Source organism: Cynara cardunculus, unplaced genomic scaffold (assembly GCF_001531365.2).
Source record: "Cynara cardunculus var. scolymus isolate 2C unplaced genomic scaffold, CcrdV1 Un_Scaffold_2212, whole genome shotgun sequence".
In the NCBI taxonomy this organism is placed as follows: Eukaryota; Viridiplantae; Streptophyta; class Magnoliopsida; order Asterales; family Asteraceae; genus Cynara; species Cynara cardunculus.
The window spans coordinates 20,857-39,817 of record NW_020201013.1 but is presented as its reverse complement, the minus strand read 5'-3'; the positions used below and the strand labels follow the sequence as shown (position 1 = coordinate 39,817).

Below are 18,961 nucleotides of genomic sequence, written 5' to 3'. Positions count from 1 at the left end.
TGGCGAACCTCAGCAAATGCTTCACCAATTGATGGTAAAGGGGTTCGTCCGAGAATTCTCCCACATACTTCTTCTAAATCGTAGGGTCTTTCTTTCTCCAAGTGTGCCTTGAATTTGACATGTTCTTCGACTTCGCCCCAATCAGCTTCATAGAACATATACTGCCATAAGACTTTCAACAGTTATAATAGTTAGTTACTTCAGAAGTACCTTGACGAATCTCTTTCAACTTCATCTTGATCTCGAACACTTGGGAGGCATTTCCCAAGTCAGAGTAGTTTTCATTGACTACATCCCATATTTCTTTTGCAGTTTGAAACAATAGATAGGTACGACTAATATTGCTTTCCATATAATCGAAGAGCCATGCCATCACAAGTGAGTTGTTGAGTTCCCACGCCTCATATTGTTTATCAGCAGAACTAGGGCGAGGGATGCTACCATTGAGGTATCCCAGTTTGCCTCTTCCTAGGATAACCATTAGGACTGACTGAGACCACTGCTGAAAATTCTTTCCATCAAGTTTGTGACTGGTAATCACCAAGGGAGATTTATCACTGTATGTTTGGGTCTGTGAATGGTAGAAGATTCGGATACCACTGTTTCTTTTGTCATGATGTTGGACTGTGGATTATGATGAATTTCTCAACATGAACAAAGGAAAAACAGTGCAGTCTTGGACCGATTTAAAGAGTGAATAGGAATCCGAACTATAATCTGATGAAAAAGAAACTGGAACAGGACAGTGTTGGAGCACAGAAACACAGCATCCTCAGGCTCTGATACCGTATAAGAATTCAATGAGCGAAAAAGACGATGTATTTCAACATGAACACAAAGTACACATTTATACACAAGGAAAATTGTAATGGCTCCTATAAATCAGCCTCGAGAATATACTACAAATCCATCTAATAAAGAGAGAATCAATAATTATGTAATTGATCCCTAAGAATCAGCACAAAGGTTATGAGATATTTCTAGCTTGATTTTCTACAATATTCCAACAATATATATATATATATATATATATATATATTATTCTCTGATTGAGGAGTCCTAGTTAAGTTTAGTTGGTCCTGCTTAGTGTTTCCCATTATTCTGTTACATGTATATATGTGTTTACAGGCTACAACCTGATATAATAATGTACAATTCAGTGTTCTCCCTCAGTAATAAACATAGGCATATAAGCTATTATTCTATAATTCCCAAGCTCTAATCGAAGGATGTTAGAGGATAAATATCTTATGTACTGGGTTATGAATTTAGGCTTATTTTTAAGTTACTTTTGAGGCTTTACTCAGCCAATTAGACCCTTTTGTAGCACTGATATCATTCTTAGTAATAATCTGACACATGTTTGGCAAACCATCATTTGTTTCAATAAATATACAATGGAACTCTCTTCAACTATATATGGTCTCCCCCAACTACTATACAGTGATAAGTTAAAACTATCCAAATGAAAGAGATTATTACTAAAACTCGTTTACAATTCACACATAGTGCATGATAAGTTTTTGCTTTTCCTTAAGAAATTTGTCTTTGCTAATTTGAATAGCCCTTAATGGATTCCTCTTTGTCTTTGTTTTCCTTTTCTTTTTGATCTCCTGATGAATATGATTGACATACTCTTCTATCTGTCCAATCTTAATTTTGTTATGGCTAAACAATAAAACTAATATATGTTAGGAACCAATACATGTTGATTTATATGTGCTAATCAGTTCCAGATAAGTAGATTTTATATGGCATGTTCTATCATTTGTTCTTACTTCTTAATAGGTAGAGGATGCACTAGCATTTGCAATGGCTCTGCAGCGATGGCCAAACGCACTAAAATCTATTTTGACAGGTGTGCTGGGAACTTTGGTTAGTTCAAAATGTTTGCTTGCATTTCAAGACTACCTTCTTTTTTTGGTTAGATCTCCTGTTCAACACCGGCTGCTAATTTTTTATTATTCATAAGTCATATTCTTGTGTTCTTTATTTGTTATCCTACTTCTCTTTAAACACGCCCCTTTGCTAAGTTCCTAGAGGCTAGTACAACCAATTATTAGTGCTGAATGAGAATTGATACTGATGTTTAGTGAAGAGGCTGAAGAGTCATCCTGTCAATTGATGAGCATATGAGAAACAGCAGCGGATCACAGAAAAAGGTTGATGGTAGCAAGTGATAAGGAAGATGACTGTGGGAGGAGCCAAGTCAGGAGTGCTCTGATATCATGAAGAAAGAATTGAGGGAATTGCTACAGTTCTTGTTATTCCAAAGGGATAAATACCTTATATGTACAAAAAGGTTTCCTAATTCTATGAGAATCCCACAAAAATATGGAAGACTAAATTACTCCTACCGTCCTTCTAAAACATAATAATAACCTATTATAAAAACTTCCCTAATTAGTTTACAATTCTACTGGTTGTTCCTAGATTAACAAGTATGGTTTAAAGTATTCCTGCTTGAAATCTCTAAAAACCTCCAAAGAAACTCTAGAAACTAGCGTTGGTAAGTCTTTTTTTCTGACGGCTGCGGAATGATGAAGTTGGCTTACTTTGGGTAACATTGTCCTATGGCCAACCTTGTTAGAAAACTGGGTATTCGTATCGTGAAGAATCAATTACAACAGACTTGGATAAGAATCTTTAATCATAGGGAATCACATTCTGCAAGTAATACTTTGACCCTGTATATATATGTCTTGTCTTACACGAAATTTACTCGAGGATAATCTAGATTCACACTCACGTTTTAGGCAGAAAATTAAGAGCAAAAACACACAGAAGTTCTTAATTTCGTATATCAAAACAAGAATGAAAACACCATGGTTATCAGATGTTACTAGCAGTTATCGGGTGGTTCTGAGAGCTTACACAGCTGTTAGGAGTAGTTAGCATCAGTGGGTGTACCACTGATCCACATCCATGGGTGAACACTCACTGAGCTTCAGTGTCTAGTACAGCTGATGGCAGGCACTGATGATTCATCAGTGCCACTGAATGCATTCATCACTAAACCTCTGATACACCGAAGCTACGCATTGAAGTAAACGAACATTGAACGTAAACATTGAGGTTATCAAACACGTAAGTCATCAGTGTCGACTCCTTTTACATAGTGTTTAGGTTTCAGGACACAGCAGTGGGACCACCGCAAGGGGATCTGCCTCCAGCCATACGGCGATCCCGGGTTCATATTAGCTTATACAAGTGTGCATTCTGTGCCTCCTAACCTGTACTATAGCTTTTTAGCTAACAACCCTTTCATTCTCCTGTAAATTCAATCACACTAAATGGTTTGATGACACTAAATTTACCAACAAACCCGCCAAGACTACTTCACGTTCACTTATGGACTAGGTGAATTTGCATGTTGCATGCAAAGGCCACATGATCTGGTCATTATTTGTTTCTACATTGCACAATCAACTTCCAACACTACTAGATTGGTTTATCTTGAAGACAAAAATGTGAAAGAAGTTACGTCTCTTTGTTTTACAACACATTTTGAGCGACCTTGCTTTTTAATTGTTGTTTTCATATATAAAATGGGGAACTGAAATGCTTCTTTTGAATATGTACATGAATATATTTGCATACAGTTTTCTGAATAATTGCTCATTTTTAGTTTCTCCTTTGTCATGTCAGTAGATGAATCGAAGCTACCAATCAAGGGCCAGCATACAGCTGAAGCATATGGTAAGTTTATAATATATTTATGCCCCCTTTATAGCTGCATAGCCAACTCTGATATTGCAAAAATGTCTATGGTGTGTATGATGGGAAGGGATGTCGTTATTGCTTCTTCCTTTTAGGTCCTTAGCCTCATCGTAGTGGTTTAAGAATGTACTTAATCGAGGTAAACTAATAATGTTAAAAAATGTGCACATATGTTCGATACTCCAACATCACAAGGTATCAGTGTTATCATCCATCATCCTCTTCATAGGGAATGTTAAGTTCGTAGGTGATTTTCTGCGAGCAAAAGTCCTACTAAGCTTATATGGCTCTTTCTGGTTGCCAACATTTTTATTCATATTTAGCAAGTTGGGCATGTTCAACTCATATGCTCCAACACAGAGAGGCATTAGTCTATGCTTATTTAGAATTGATATTATATTTTTAGGGTTTTAAATTTCAGTAGGTTGTCCCCTTTTGCACTTCATACATTTCCTTTTGTTTGATGATATCAGATACATTTTAGAGAATCATGTGTTTGGCATATTAAGAACAATCATGATGACTGATGTTGAATTTCCAAAGTTCTTGAAGTAAAATTTGATTGACAACTTGTCTAGCCCATGTTCTTTTCTTTTCTCCTGTTTGTGAGTCTTATAATGGGATCGCAAAATGGAAATAAGGAATGAAATGATATGGGTTAAATGAATCAATTCTTAGATTTTAGTAAAATATAATTGGCAAGATCCCAGAAGAGCTACAAATAGAAATGGAGTCATTTTACTTGACTTTAATTGATCTTCGAACCTGACCACCTTCACATATTTTTTCATGTTCTTGAAATTAACTCTCAAACTTGTCCTAGCAAGTTTCTACTGCAATAAATGTATCTCATGGCTATATGGTTTTATTCTGACAGAAAAATTTGTAATTTTTTTTCTCAGAGCTGAGTAAACAGGAGTCTGATGATGTGTTGTTTAAGCAGGTATGTTCCACTCCTATAATTCTTCTAACTGCACTCACAATTCTGATTTGGGTTGGTTTTCTTGCATTCTGCATTTAGTTGAAATTTGTCTGTGGTTCGTGTATATAAGCATTCTAGTTGTGCGTTCTCATTTAAAGTCCTGGCCGCACGAAAACAACTGCTCTACTCATTGAGGTAGAGGCCAGGTTACCCTTCCCAGACCCACCTCAGTTAGGATATATTGGGTTTGTTTGGTTTGGTTTATTTACAAGTCTTCTCCTCTTTGAACTATGCATTTACCGGTCAATAGTCCAGATTGCAACTGATACTAGGAAAAACTTCGATCACATTAGATATAGTATTTTGGTGATTACTTTCTTGGCCAAGTATATTAGGTTTTCCTTAATTAGGTTACTTAATGTTGCATATGTTTGAGTTACCTTCCTTGTTAATAAGATGTGAGATACAATCCCTGAAGATAACATGGTATCAAAGCCTGGCCGGGGACCCTAACTGCCGCCGCTGAACCGCCGGAACCCTAGCTGCCATCGCCAGAATGTTACTGAAACCCTAGCCGCTGCCCTTATCGTTCAGATCCATCGCCGACACCACCTTCCTCTTCCAGATCCGACTCTGGCGCCACCCTCTTCGTCCAGATCTGTTGCCACTGCCGGAGGCCAGATCCTCAGGATCCGCTTCTATTCTTCTACTGCTTGTTGTCTTGTTTCCAGTCCAGAACCATGAAGATATAGAAACATGAAGCCTCATGTTTTGCTGTCTCAAACTCCCAGATCTAGAACCTTGGAGCACACTCCCCCTTTTTTCTGTTTGCTGTTGTCCCTTGTATCCAGATCCAGATTCAGCCCTTTATATATATAAAACCATCATTGCGACCCTCACAAACTCCAGCCTTTTATAAACCTAAGTCCAACAATGTTACCTACAGGGAGAGCTCCATAATTGACGTCGACATCAGCTGACTTCACTGTTCCGGGAATAATTAATTTTTCTTTTGTGTTAAAGATTCCAGTTAAACTCAACTCTACAAATTGGGCGCAATGGAGTATGATTGTGCAAATCGGTCTTGACTACTCCACCCTCACCGGTGTACTTGAAGCCTTTTGAATCGAACACTCCCAAAGAGATTAATTTTTTCTCCAACCCGGGTACATGACGAACATCAATTAGAGTTCTCACAGTCCCATCATGCAATTTAATGCTCACAGAACCAATTCCAACAACATTGCACGGCACATCATTTCCCATCAAGACATTTCCGGTTGCAATCTTATCATAAGTTTTAAACCAATCCTTATGTCGTGTCATGTGAAATGAACACGCGACTGACTTTTGCAATCAACCACCAAGAGCACCAAATCAGCCTCCGAATCCGAATCATCTTTTGCTACAGCAGCGGAGCCTTTTGAGTTTAGTTTTGGACACTCATTTTTCCAATGACCCAGTTCATTACAATAGTGAGAGCTATCCCTTGGGTTTCTACTTAGACCTCTAGTCTTCGATCTTGATCGGCCTCTAATTTTCCACTTCCCTTTTCCTTTCTCTCTGCTTTTATCTCTACCTCTGTCTCTATCTCCGTTTACCACCGACAGCCAACCGATTGAATTTCGGGACTACTTCCTGAAGCTTTATTTTGCAACTCTCGTGAGTGCAGACTTGAACGAACTTCTTCCATTGTAATTGTGTCTCTACCAACAACGAATGAGTTGACAAAATTTTCATATGAAGTGGGCAACGGAACCAATAAGATGAGGGTGGCATCCTCATCTTCAATCTTGACTTCAACATTCTTCAAACCCATAAGAATGGAGTTTAACTCGTCACGATGTTCCTTCAAAGGCATTCCCTCCTTCATTCGTAATGAAAATAACCTCTGCTTTAACAACTTGTTCGTTACTGACTTGGTCATGTAGAGGCTCTCTAGTTTCTGCCATAAAGATGCAACAGTCTCCTCATCGGCAACTTCATAAATCACCTCATCTGCCAAAGACAACAAGATGGTAGAGTGAGCCTTCTCATCTTGCTGTGCAAATTCAAATTCAGCCATCCCTTAGGCCTTTCACCAGCCAAGGGAATCCAAATGCTTTGTTGTTTTAGGAGAGCTCTCATCTTGATTCGCCATAGGTTGAAGTTGTTCTTTCCTGTAAACTTGTCAATCTTGATCATTTGTGGAGGCATTTTCAAAGTCTTGATTGAACCGAATAAAAAAAAACACTAGTCGCCTGTCACCCATCGACCATTAATTTCTAATGCGAGACTGCAAACCATCGCCGATTTCAATTTCTAGCCTTCAATCAATCACCAATTTCATATACGCTTCCCAATCGATCGTCAATTTCAATTCCAGAAACCAAATTGATCGTCAATTTCAAGATGTCAGACTCCAATCGATCGCTGATTCAGTTCCGAAAAACCAATCGATCACCAAAAAGACTACTGAATCCGTCGATTTACACCATCAATTTCAGAAACGAGAAGCTCCACCTTGAATCGAACACCAGAAAGACCCAAAAGATTGTCCACAAAAAGACGATTGATGAAAGCGATTATCAATTCAAAAGAAAAGAAAACGACTAAGGGATTGAACTATCAGCAATTGGGAGGAACCCTAGGCTCTAATACCAATTTGTTGAGAAATTAGAGAAAACATTGTAGAGAGAATTGCAGGAATTTTATTACGAAACGAATTGAGACTAAACTTTATAAAGAGAAAATATCCAACTATTTGTAGGAAACAGTTAAGATATGCCAGAACAGAAAAATAAAACTAAATTAATTCAATTAAAGCCACATCTAACAAAAGAGAGGTACCTTGTATGTGTTGGAAGGTAGTACGGTTGTTGGATCAGCAGCACCAACCATTAATTTCGTAGAAAATGAGTCAGAAATGACACGTTTGTGGCACATGAGGCTAGGGCAAGTGAGAAAGGCATGGTAATTCTCATCAAGAAAGGACTTCTTGGAGGTCATAGAGTTGTTGAATTGGGCTTTTGTGAGAATTGCGTCTTTGGAAAACAAGGCAGAGTAAGTTTCTCAAAAGCCGTCCATACAACCAAGTCGACTTTAGATGACCTACATGCTGATTGTTGGGGTCCCTCGCAAGTTCCTTCGTGGTGGTTTTTACTTTCTCTCAATTATTGACGACTACTCTAGGATGACTTGGGTATTCGTTATGAAGCATAAGAGTGAGTCATTTGAGAAATTTAAAGATTGGAAAGTTCTCATTGAAAATCAGGTTGGAAGAAGATAAAGCGGCTGCGAACGGACAACGGATTGGAGTTTTGTTCAAGTGAGTTTGATCGTTTTGTAAAGACAAAGGAATTGCAAGGCATCGAACGGTTAGGCACACTCCACAGCAGAATGGAGTAGCTGAAAGGATGAACAAAACGCTGCTGGAGAGAGTGAGATGTGTGCTGTCAAATGCTGGGTTGAATAGAAGTTTTTGGGCAGAAGCGTTAAACACGGTTTCCTACTTGGTGAATAGATCCCCGGTAACGGCAATTGATTGTAAAACTCCTATTGAGGTGTGGTCCAGTAAGCTGGCTGATTACCCAGGCTTAAGATATTTGGTTGTCCTTCATACTATCATGTTAGTGAAGGAAAATTGGAACCAAGATCAAAGAAGGGGTTATTTATGGGATACAGAATTGGAGTAATGGGCTACAAAATTTGGTCTCTTGATAAAAGAAAGGTGATTCTCAGCCGTGACGTAGTGTTTAATGAGGAGAGTATGTTACGTGGCGTGAGGTGCTCATCTACTCCAAGTGTTAAAGAGGAGAGTGTGTCGAACACATGGAGTACGAGCTAAATGGTCTCGATGAAGACGAGAATACTGCTGGACAGCACTGTAACTCGCCTCAACCACAAACTTTGTACCTGAAAATCAGCACCAGCCTGCAGAATTTCGATCTGTAGCATTGGATAATCCCCGAAGACAAGTTGGTAGGCCAATTCAATATGGGTTTGATGACATGGTGGCCTATGCTCTGCAAGTTGCTGAAGAAATGTAGTTCTTTGAGCCATCTACTTACAAAGAAGCAATCACAACGAAGGAGGTTGATGTGTGGATAACAGCCATGAGTGAAGAGATGGAATCCCTTCACAAGAATAGAACTTGGGAGTTAATAAAATTACCTCAAGGCAGAAAAATTGTGACCTGTAAGTGGATTTTTAAGCGAAAAACGGGGCTGCCCGGAGCTGAAAGTGTGAGATACAAGGCATGTTTGGTGGCTAGAGGTTATAGCCAAGAGCAAGGGGTTGATTATAATAAAATTTTCTCGCCGGTGGAGCTGAAAGTGTGAGATACAAAGGCACATTTGAGTGTACATATCTCATACAAATAACATACTTTCTACACTAGTAGTTTAGAATCAAACCTATACAGACACGAGCATTTTATCTATATTTATCACATGTCCTTTCATTTCTCTCGCGGTTACACCGCCATTTCATCTTTCTCGCGGTTACAACGCCATTTCAAAAATCAAACCAAAAACGATAATGAAATTCAAGTATCTTTAGCCGGATTTGAAGTCCGGTCATCCTTGTCCGGATATGAAATCCGGACAATTACTTAGGATACAAAGAGGGTAAATCGGACATAGAATGAGCGATTTAGCTCTAATTCGATTAACATTTGGGCGATTTAGGACATTCACCGGATGACACATGAGCGGTTTAGTGAAAATCCGGTCACCCCTTGACCGGTGTAGGGGTAATCCGGTCACCCCTTGACCGATTTAGGTAGAATCAGGACATCACTTGTCCGGTTTAGGTAGAATCCGCACAATATATTTTAATGAATCATAATAAGCTAATTCCAAAAACAATCAAATTGACATACAAACAATTGATATATCAAGCACATAACACTCACCTTTGAATGTTGATAATGACCGGATTTCTGCCTGCGACTTAGATCTCCGAATTGCTCCCAAACCCTTTTTCTTTCCTAATGTATGAGTGTATAAACTTTTTCTGGTAAAACCATTTACTATTTATAGTAATATGGAGAGTTAAAGGGTGGTGCATACCGCTGACTCCCCATTTTTCCCATTAATACTTATAATCAAAACTATAGCACACATACACTCACACCCATACTCTTACCTCAACCACCACAATTTACCAAACAAATTTAAAACCTTTAAAATACTTAAACCGCCTATTACATGCTTGGTCCGGTCGTGCTGAACAGGTTTTGTGCGATGTTTATTGCTGACTTATTGTCGCAATAGAGTTTCATTAGCCCTTCCCAGTTAATCTTCAAATTCTTTAGGATGATTTTCTGCCATAATAGTTCACATATACCGTGTGCCATTGCTTGGAATTCTGCTTCTGCACTGAACCGTGCTACAACACTTTGTTTCTTGTTTCTTCATGTTACAAGGTTTCCTCCAAGAAAGGTGCACTACCCTGTTGTTGATCTACAATCAATCGATGATGCAGCATAACTTGCATAAGTATAAGCTTCAAGGGTCACACTATTGTTTTTTTCGAATAAAATTCCTTTTCCTGGTGTTCCTTTGAGGTACAGTAAAATCCATGTATGCAGCTCGCAAGTGAGACTCCTTTGGATTATGCATGAACTGACTGATCATGCTTACTACATTTGCTATATCTGGTCTGGTATGAGACAAGTATATTAGTCTCCCAACAAGATGCTGATAGATTTCTTTGTTCACCATGCCATCTTATTTTGCGTTTCCCAATTTATGGTTCGGGTATATAGGAGTACTTGCTGGTTTGGATGCACCTTGTCTTACTTCTATGTGCAAATCAGTAACATAGTTATGTTGAGATGTAAAAATCCCCTTTCTGGAATGAGCAACTTCAATTCCAAGGAAATACTTTAGTTTTCCCAACGTCTTGATCTCAAATTCTTTGGCTAGACATTGACTCGAGGCTTGTTGCTCCTTTTCGTCATTACCCATCACAATGACATTGTCAACATACACTAGAAAGACCGTTATTCTCCCGGACTTTGAGTGTTTGATGAACAAAGTATGGTCCCCTTGACTTTGATTGTATCCTAGGGAAACCATAGTTTTAGGGAATCTTCCAAACCATGCCCGAGGAGATTGTTTCAAACCGTATAATGCCTTCTTTAATTTACACTTGTATTGGTACCCATCCTTCTTTCATAACCAAGCGGGACTTCTATGTAAATTTTCTCCTCAAGTTTTCCATACAAAAATGCGTTTTTACATCAAATTGATGTAATTACCAACCAAGCTTAGCAGCTAGGGACATAATTACTCTAATTGTATTCATCTTTGCAACCCGCACAAATGTTTCCAAGTAATCGATGCCAAAAGTTTGTGTATATCACTTGGCCACCAACCTTGCTCTATACCCCTCGTTCGACTCATTAGCCCTATACTTCACGGTATAGACCCATTTGCATCCTACCAGCCTTTTCCCTTCTGGCAAATTTACCCAATCCCATGTTTTGTTCTTTTTGGGTTCCTGCATTTCAACATTCATGGCTTGCTTCCATTTTTCATTGAATAATGCCTCAGATAGGTTAGTGGGGATGGTGATGGAGTTAAGGTCAAGACTTTGATAAAGATTGATTGCTACACACATTTAGGCACTTTAAATTTAAATCAATCTTTGCTTGAATATTTTAATGTCATCAAAATCAAATTCTGACAACCAAACATACAAGCTACCATCAGACCACCTACGTGCCATTTCTACAGCTACCATCAGACCACCTATAACCTACGCCACTGCCATTTTGTGCTGAATGTCCCATGAAAATTGCATCGTTTAAACTACTCTTCTCGTGAGTCTTGCTGCCAGGCCCGTTTCTGGCATTTTTTAGGCCTTGGACGAGATGTAAAAAATGGCCCTCGATAAGTACGATATTTTTTCAATATATTGTTTTTATCATCAGAATTAACATTGAATTCATATAAAACCATTTTTTCGAGTATTCCTGAACGCTGAATCAATCAATACTCATTTCTAATTTGTTTCATCATCAAAAACATCTTATGATATACTTTTGGTACATAGAATAATATCATTTGGAGTCACAAAGTCGATTCTTCTGATTTCCGAGTGACACTATGTAAATCAATGTAAAAAGGTTGATTTTCCATGTCATCTCATGTTAATGTTTTTTAACATCTTTTTGAACTTTTATATTATGTTTTCGAATTGGGAAAATTAACACAATTTTAAACTTTTATACTATATTTTCGAATTTGAGAAGATTAACACCATTTTAAACTTTTATATTGTGTTTTCGAATTTTGGAAGGAAAGAATGAATGAGAAAGGAAAAGAAAATAAAAGGAAAGAAGAAAAATAAAGTTTTTTATTTGTGTTTTTAATAGAGAAGAGAGAGGAAGGAAAAATAATGAAATAAAAATAAATTTTTATATAATTTTTTTCTTTTCCTTTCCCTAAAAAAATCTCGAGAACAGAATATTTTTCTTCCCCCATTACTTTCCTCTCTTTCTTACGTAAAAGAAGACTCAATAACATAGAGTTAGGGTTAAAACAAACTTTTATGGAATCATCGATTATATAAATTAAAAAAACTCATATTGGTGATAGTTTGAGATCTTATTTTTCTTTTAGAGATAGAATAATACATAAGATTTATACATTAAATATTAGATAATAAAGAACAACTATGAAAAAACAATTTTAGTTTTATTATTCTAAATATAAATATAAGTTGTACCGTCTTATATGGTTGATAATTTTTTTTTTCCAAAGATGGGGGTTTTGTTACCTAATAACAAAAAAATCTATCATATTCTAATATAAAAATAGAATTCACGCGAAAAGATCGATGAGAGATAAATTATGGAGAATATATCAAAGTTTTCGAAGCAAGTAGTTTTAGACGTCGGTTTTAGATAAAAAAAAACTTAGAAAAACATTAAATGATATTATATAATGAACGACAGATTAATATCTTTATGTGTTTTTTTCTCCAATATATTTAATTCATACATGTTTGGATCTTTAATAGTTAATGTAGTACAAAAATATTTTCTTGTCATATTAGACACTAATTTTTTATGTGTCTTCTATTTATTAATTTTTTTGAACTACTATTATATGTATTAAAAAAATTGGGCCCCTAATTTTTATGGGCTCTGTGCGTACGCCCGGCCCGCCCTCCCCCAGGGACGGCCCTGCTTGCTGCAACTATCCTTCCAACGAGTGCATTAGATTGAAAATAAGATTGTGTTCTTAAAACATGAGATTCAGAAAATGAAATAACTTGCATAGATTGGTGTGTAGTCGATGAAGTAAATGGTTAAAATAATGAGTTGATGTTTAAATTAACATATGCTGTTGCAGGCTTGGCTTATGTATTTTTGGAGAAGGGTAAAAGTTCATGAGTTAGAACCCGATATTGTAGACGAGCGGTTGCAGTTCTGGATGAACCAAGGTGATCGTCCACCCACTTCACATGATGCTGTTGATGGTACCATCTCTCTCTCTGTCTTATGGTTAAGTTAAAAAAGGAGACCTCATTTGGGGAGAAATCCTTATATGCAACCTTTCTCTTGATTTTACTAAGCAAAGGTTTCGATTACTTGAACCCATCACCAAAACTCGTTTAACAATATATATATACACACACACACATACATACATGGGGCAAATCAATTGAGAACCTCAGAAACCATGAGAACTAATCTCAACATATTGTTTCACATTTATTTGATTCCTCTATGGCTAGGATTTCACATTTATTTGTTTCACAATATGGAACAACTATGCATGTTTCACATGTTCTCACGGTTGTCAACATTTTCTATGTTCTCACTGAACTGGTGAGAACAACCATCTTTATGAGAACGGAAAACAAGTGAAGGTACCATTATATATGTTATTTGTCGTAAGGTTTGTCGTGAGAACTGTGAAAGTACCCTTATACTGTTACAACATTCCCACAATATTACATATCCTCACAATTAAAGGTGATGTGAAGGTTACACACCATATAAAGGTACCTTCACTTGTTTTTCCGTTCTCATAAAAAGTGAAAAAATTATCACCTGATCCGAACTCTCTCTCTCTCTCTCTCTCTCTCTATATATATATATATATATATTGTTTGTGGATTTTTTATATCTCCTTGAGGATAAACACTTGCTTCAATTAGCGATCATATTTTGATATATTTTGATTGTAACAATTTGCACTCGTATTGCAGTTGAGCGTGGTCTTGTTGAGCTTCGGAAATTGGGAATTGAAGCGCAATTGTGGCAAGCATCTCGCAAGTTGATCGACCCCGACTCCGAACATAAATGGAAAATGCACATTAATTTTTGATATTCGTTATGCCTTTTTCGTGTTTTGTTTCTGTTAGGCCTGTTAGAATTTTGGAGACCGTTTTGACATGTAACTATTAATTTGGATATCAGATGCTTTATATATTGAAAAACCGTTAATAGTGAATCGAGTTACCATTTTCTTGTACGCGAGTTTGTAGTGTGCGGTGGTGAACTCAAACCACTTAGCTACGCAGAAATGTAGTGTGTATTGATAATACTGATAGCTTCAAAAAAGTTTGTTATAGATTACAAATACAGAATTTGTGATTCAAGACACAATTGGAAGCCGTGTGTATCATAAGCATTCTTACCATGCAACTTCCGACATCAATCGCGACTATAAGGTCACTTAAGAATTCATGTATGCCTTTCAGTATATAATTTTATATGCAGCAAATGAACTCACATAGTTTTCATACCTTTAGTGAGGTTTGAACCGCTGACATCCTAGGAGGCTGGCCTCTATTGATAACGTTACCGTTAGGGAAAAGACCCTTTCGGTTGTATTTCAATACACTTCACGATATCAATCGTGATTTCAAGGTCGCGTCAATGAAGTCATGTCAAATTTATCCGCAATATTTATGTCCAATTTTATGCATACACCCTTAAATGTTGGTTTCAAAAGTACGATTCAAAATGATATTTAGACGACTAGTTGAGTACCATAGACAAGCTTTGTAGTAGTGTTCACGGGTTGAGATCTAATGTATGTGGATGGAACAGTTCCAATCCAATAATCCATTGGATGTTGGATTTTACCGAGTGATCCGGTGCAAATGACTTTAGATAATTGATCTAATCAAATCCAATCGATAGTTACGTCACATCCATGAGATATTACTATTGTTTGTTCATTGTATTGGATCGATTCCATCTCATATTTTGATCCGGTTAATAATATATTTTCCTAATTTTCTAAATATATATATATATATATATATATATATACACACAAATATCAAATAAAAACACTAAATATCCATACCAACATAATTAATAACACAATCATAAGGAAAAGAAATGAATTAAAATACCAGATACAAATATAAAAAGTTAAGTTAATTATTTGAACTTTTGATTTTGATTAAGTTTTTGCTATTTTTTATTTTTCAATAACACTGAAATTAATAATATTAAAAATGCAAAACTACTATTGATTATATAGAGAGAGAGATAAAAAAAAGAGTTAGGTTCAAACGAGAACAATGTCAAAATAAGAGAACATGTGATTATGTCGAGATTTTGGCTGCGATTTCGTGTTCACCGTATTCTGTTATCACGTGATTTCGGTGTACAATTATTTGTTCATTCTTTTGTTCTCATATTTTGACGCCATTCCTTGTTTGAACTTATTGGATGGGTAATGCTAATAGTAATATATTTGATATCGGTTTGGTTTTTATTGGATTTTGAACCATCATCAAATAACGGATTGATGTAATTTACATTTTCAAATTTTAAATTCGATCCAATCTAATTATCCAATTTTGGAGAATAAGATGAGGTCAGGGTTTTTTCTCGGCTCATTAGCCCACCAAAAAAATATATTATATTATTATTACCCATTTGGCATCACAATGAAAAGATGCTTAAATCTATGTATTATGGGGATTTTCTATAATTTTTGTGCCCATCATATCGGAGACTTATGGAAAGCGATGTCGAGTGAGATAAGGTGAACGATTCCCAAGGTTTTGCCAGATTTCATGGCGGAAGTCGAGTTGCTCGAATGAGTGTGTTACTCTTGAGATAAGTCTCAATTCATCATTAAACTAGTGTTTTTGATATTATAAGTGTCGGTTTGGATTGGCCCATAAAAGAAACAGGTTTGGATTATTATTTTCGAAAAAATGAGCGACACCAAACTGAACCATTAAGATTAATGGATGGATATAGATGTAGCAACAATAATTTCGGACATGCATCATATCAATTCTTTTTACAAAAATATTGTCTTATTACTGATACCTTATTTATAAAAATAAAATATTAATAGGAGCTTATGCTGTATGTATTACCTTTTTTTTTTTAAACTAAATTTGTTAGGTCTGGCAAACAAGCTCATAAATGATCACCTCAACGACCAATAGGCGTTTTTAGTAGAATGGTCTCTTGATATTCTTGATTTTTTTTTTGTTAGTTGTGCCAAAAGGAGATCATAGAGGTTGATGAATCGCTCTTGAAGGTGGGTATCTGGATAATGGGTTTTGGTCATACACAACTGGTTTCAAGTTCACCGAGGTCGGAGAAGCAAAGACATTGATAGACGTAAAAGTTTTGTACGAAACCAGACCAGACTCATATTCCCCAGGAGACCATAAAAGTACCCATACATTACATCAAATGCCTTGAAAACATTTTGTCTAACGGTCTAATTGCTTGATCAGCCGATCTTGTTAATTAAGTTGTTTACATATTTGTTTGTCTATTTTTCGAAATCTAAGAAAAAAAGGGGTTGTTTGGTTTGTGGTAACCGGGGATAAGGAGTGGGAATGAGCATTGATACCGAGAATGGTTGGTTAGAGGTATTAAACAATAATTAATAGGAATGAAAAATAAAAGACACTGTCTGGTTTTATATAATATAATGGACTCATCCACCTATCACATAAAGCCATGTCATCAATTTGGTGACAAGAGAGTTAAAAATAAGGGTATTTGCGGTTTTGTTTGGACGGTTTAACCCTCCAAAGTCAAACCATATTTGCGGCTTAGGAAATTTTCCAAACTAAGTGATTTACCAACAAATGACCAAACCGGACTATAAAAAACGGTTTGTTTCGACCGATTTAGACCTTTAGGACAATTATAGAGTTTTAAACTAAAAATATATAACATCCATCTCCAAAATGAAATTTCTACGGTGTATAACATTATTAAAAAAAAAATACTAAACCGAATTATAAAGGAACATATATCTCCAAAATTTAAAATTAGAACATTGAGAAAGTTGGAAAAAAAAAGTTAAAACAATTTCACCAACAATAATTGGAATTTTGGGAAAATATTGAGTAAGTCGAATCAAGATTTGAAATTTTGGATTTTGATTTTTGATGGATTTCGGAATTTTCTTCGATTTATGAAACACGAACAATTGAGAAATAAAAACTAAAAGTTTAGTGTCTTGGACGGACTGTTTTTTATTAAGTTACAAAGGTTGAATCTACTACATGAAAACTAAGTATAACTAATACATGTTTGTTTTGGCGGTCGATCAGGTTCAAACTGCTCAAAATTGTTCAAACCGTAGAACGGACGGACGGTGTAGTTTGACTATTTTTCAGACCAAACCGTACCACTAGATCCGCCAAAAAGCGGTCTAGTTTGACTTGGTTCGACCAATTTGAACGGTTCGACGGTTTTTTGAATGCCCCTTGTTGATCCCGAATGGGATGACAATAAACATAAAGTAATTGTAGAACGGGGGTTGGATACAATTAAACATATTTTTCCAGCTTTTATTTCTTATTGATGTATATCAACAAGGGCAAAATGCACGAAATAACAACCTACTTTTACAAATTTTCTTATTATAACATTCTACTTTCAGTTTTTCTTATTACAACAATGTACTTTAAAAATATTTTTATTACACCCCAATCTTCACATTGCATATAACATATAATTCTTTAACAGGAAATTCATATTTCATTCCCACATAGGTCCAAAACAATAAGAGATTACATTGCAAACTGTATAACTCAAAAAATTCAAATACAAGTTCTTGCAAATGTAATTCCTATGAGTTCTTATCCTCCCGCATGCATGTAAAAATAAAATCATAGTATGTCTTTCCCCTTATCACTATAGCTGGTATTTCCTGCACACATATAATTGAAAAACACAAATTGAGGGTTAGACAACAGTCTAGGGAGATTCCCCTTTTTCATGCAGTGCAGGGTGATAAACACCAAAACCTTTATCACAAAATGTGGCATAAAAACATATTCTGCTTTGGTCCATCGGTCCTCTGGTCAAAAATCAACACTTAGAAAATTTGACGACAAGAGGTCCAAAGCCCCCTCTGGTTCCTCTTCCAGAGATTCTGGACAATACATGCACGCTCAACCAGAGCTTCTGGAATTTCGCGTAAGACCATCCAGAGCCCCTCCAGACTAGCGCTCAAGGCCATCCAGAGCCCCTCTGGACTATTATAAGAAAGTTCGCCAAGTATAAAAACATTTGAAAACTCTTTTAGATTTATGACCAGAGCTTCTGGTTCCTCAATCCAGAACCTCTAGTTCAAAACCAAAATATTTATAAAAGGGCTTTAAGTTTAACAAGAGCCTCTGGTTTCTCAATCCAGAGCTTCTAGTCTAAAATCAAGACCAACCAGAGCTCTTATCTTCAGATACATAACTTCTTTGTGAAAAACCTTTAAGATAAGAAAACATATTACAGAGCTCTTATCTTCAGATGCAGAGCTTCTGTATGATGCAGAGCTCTTACCGATAGATATAGAGCTAATACAGAGCTCTTACCTTCAGATACATAACTTCTGCATGATACAGAGCTCTTATCGATAGATACAGAGCCTCTGTACAAAAACACTTGAAATGCGATACAGAGCTCTTATCAACCGGATATAGAGCCTCTGTATGCGAAAGTTCAATTATGATACAGAGCTCTTATCCACAGATATAGAGCCTCTGCATGAACCTTTTAAAATGCGATACAGAGCTTTTATCCACAGATACAGAGCCTCTGTATGCAGAAGCCTTATTTTAAAAGAAAAGCTCTGTATCTAGCGGATACAGAGCCTTTGCACAAAAACCCAATTTTAATATAGATCTATGTTTTTAACAAATACAGAGCTTCTGTGCAATAGACCAATTTTGATACAGAGCTCTGTATCTACAGATACAGAGCTTCTGATTTTCACAACAGACTATGCAAAAACACTTGCATTGTTTTCAAACACTAACTAGACCCTTCTGGTTCATTAAAATAAATACCAACCAAAGCCCTCTGGTTTCTTGACAGGTATA

General features: G+C 36.3%; 1 protein-coding gene across 1 annotated transcript in view; it reads left to right on the top strand.

Moving 5' to 3' along the window:
- LOC112502940 (coiled-coil domain-containing protein SCD2-like) overlaps positions 1-14,115 on the top strand; it is a 58,684-nt gene extending 44,569 nt beyond the window's left edge. The window contains exons 13-17 of the mRNA XM_025106967.1: positions 1,789-1,858; positions 3,649-3,699; positions 4,623-4,663; positions 12,988-13,114; positions 13,850-14,115. Coding sequence (XP_024962735.1) covers positions 1,789-1,858; positions 3,649-3,699; positions 4,623-4,663; positions 12,988-13,114; positions 13,850-13,968 — 408 coding nt within the window. The 3' untranslated portion in view covers positions 13,969-14,115. The remainder of the gene's footprint in view (positions 1-1,788; positions 1,859-3,648; positions 3,700-4,622; positions 4,664-12,987; positions 13,115-13,849) is intronic.
- Positions 14,116-18,961: the final 4,846 nt, after the last annotated feature.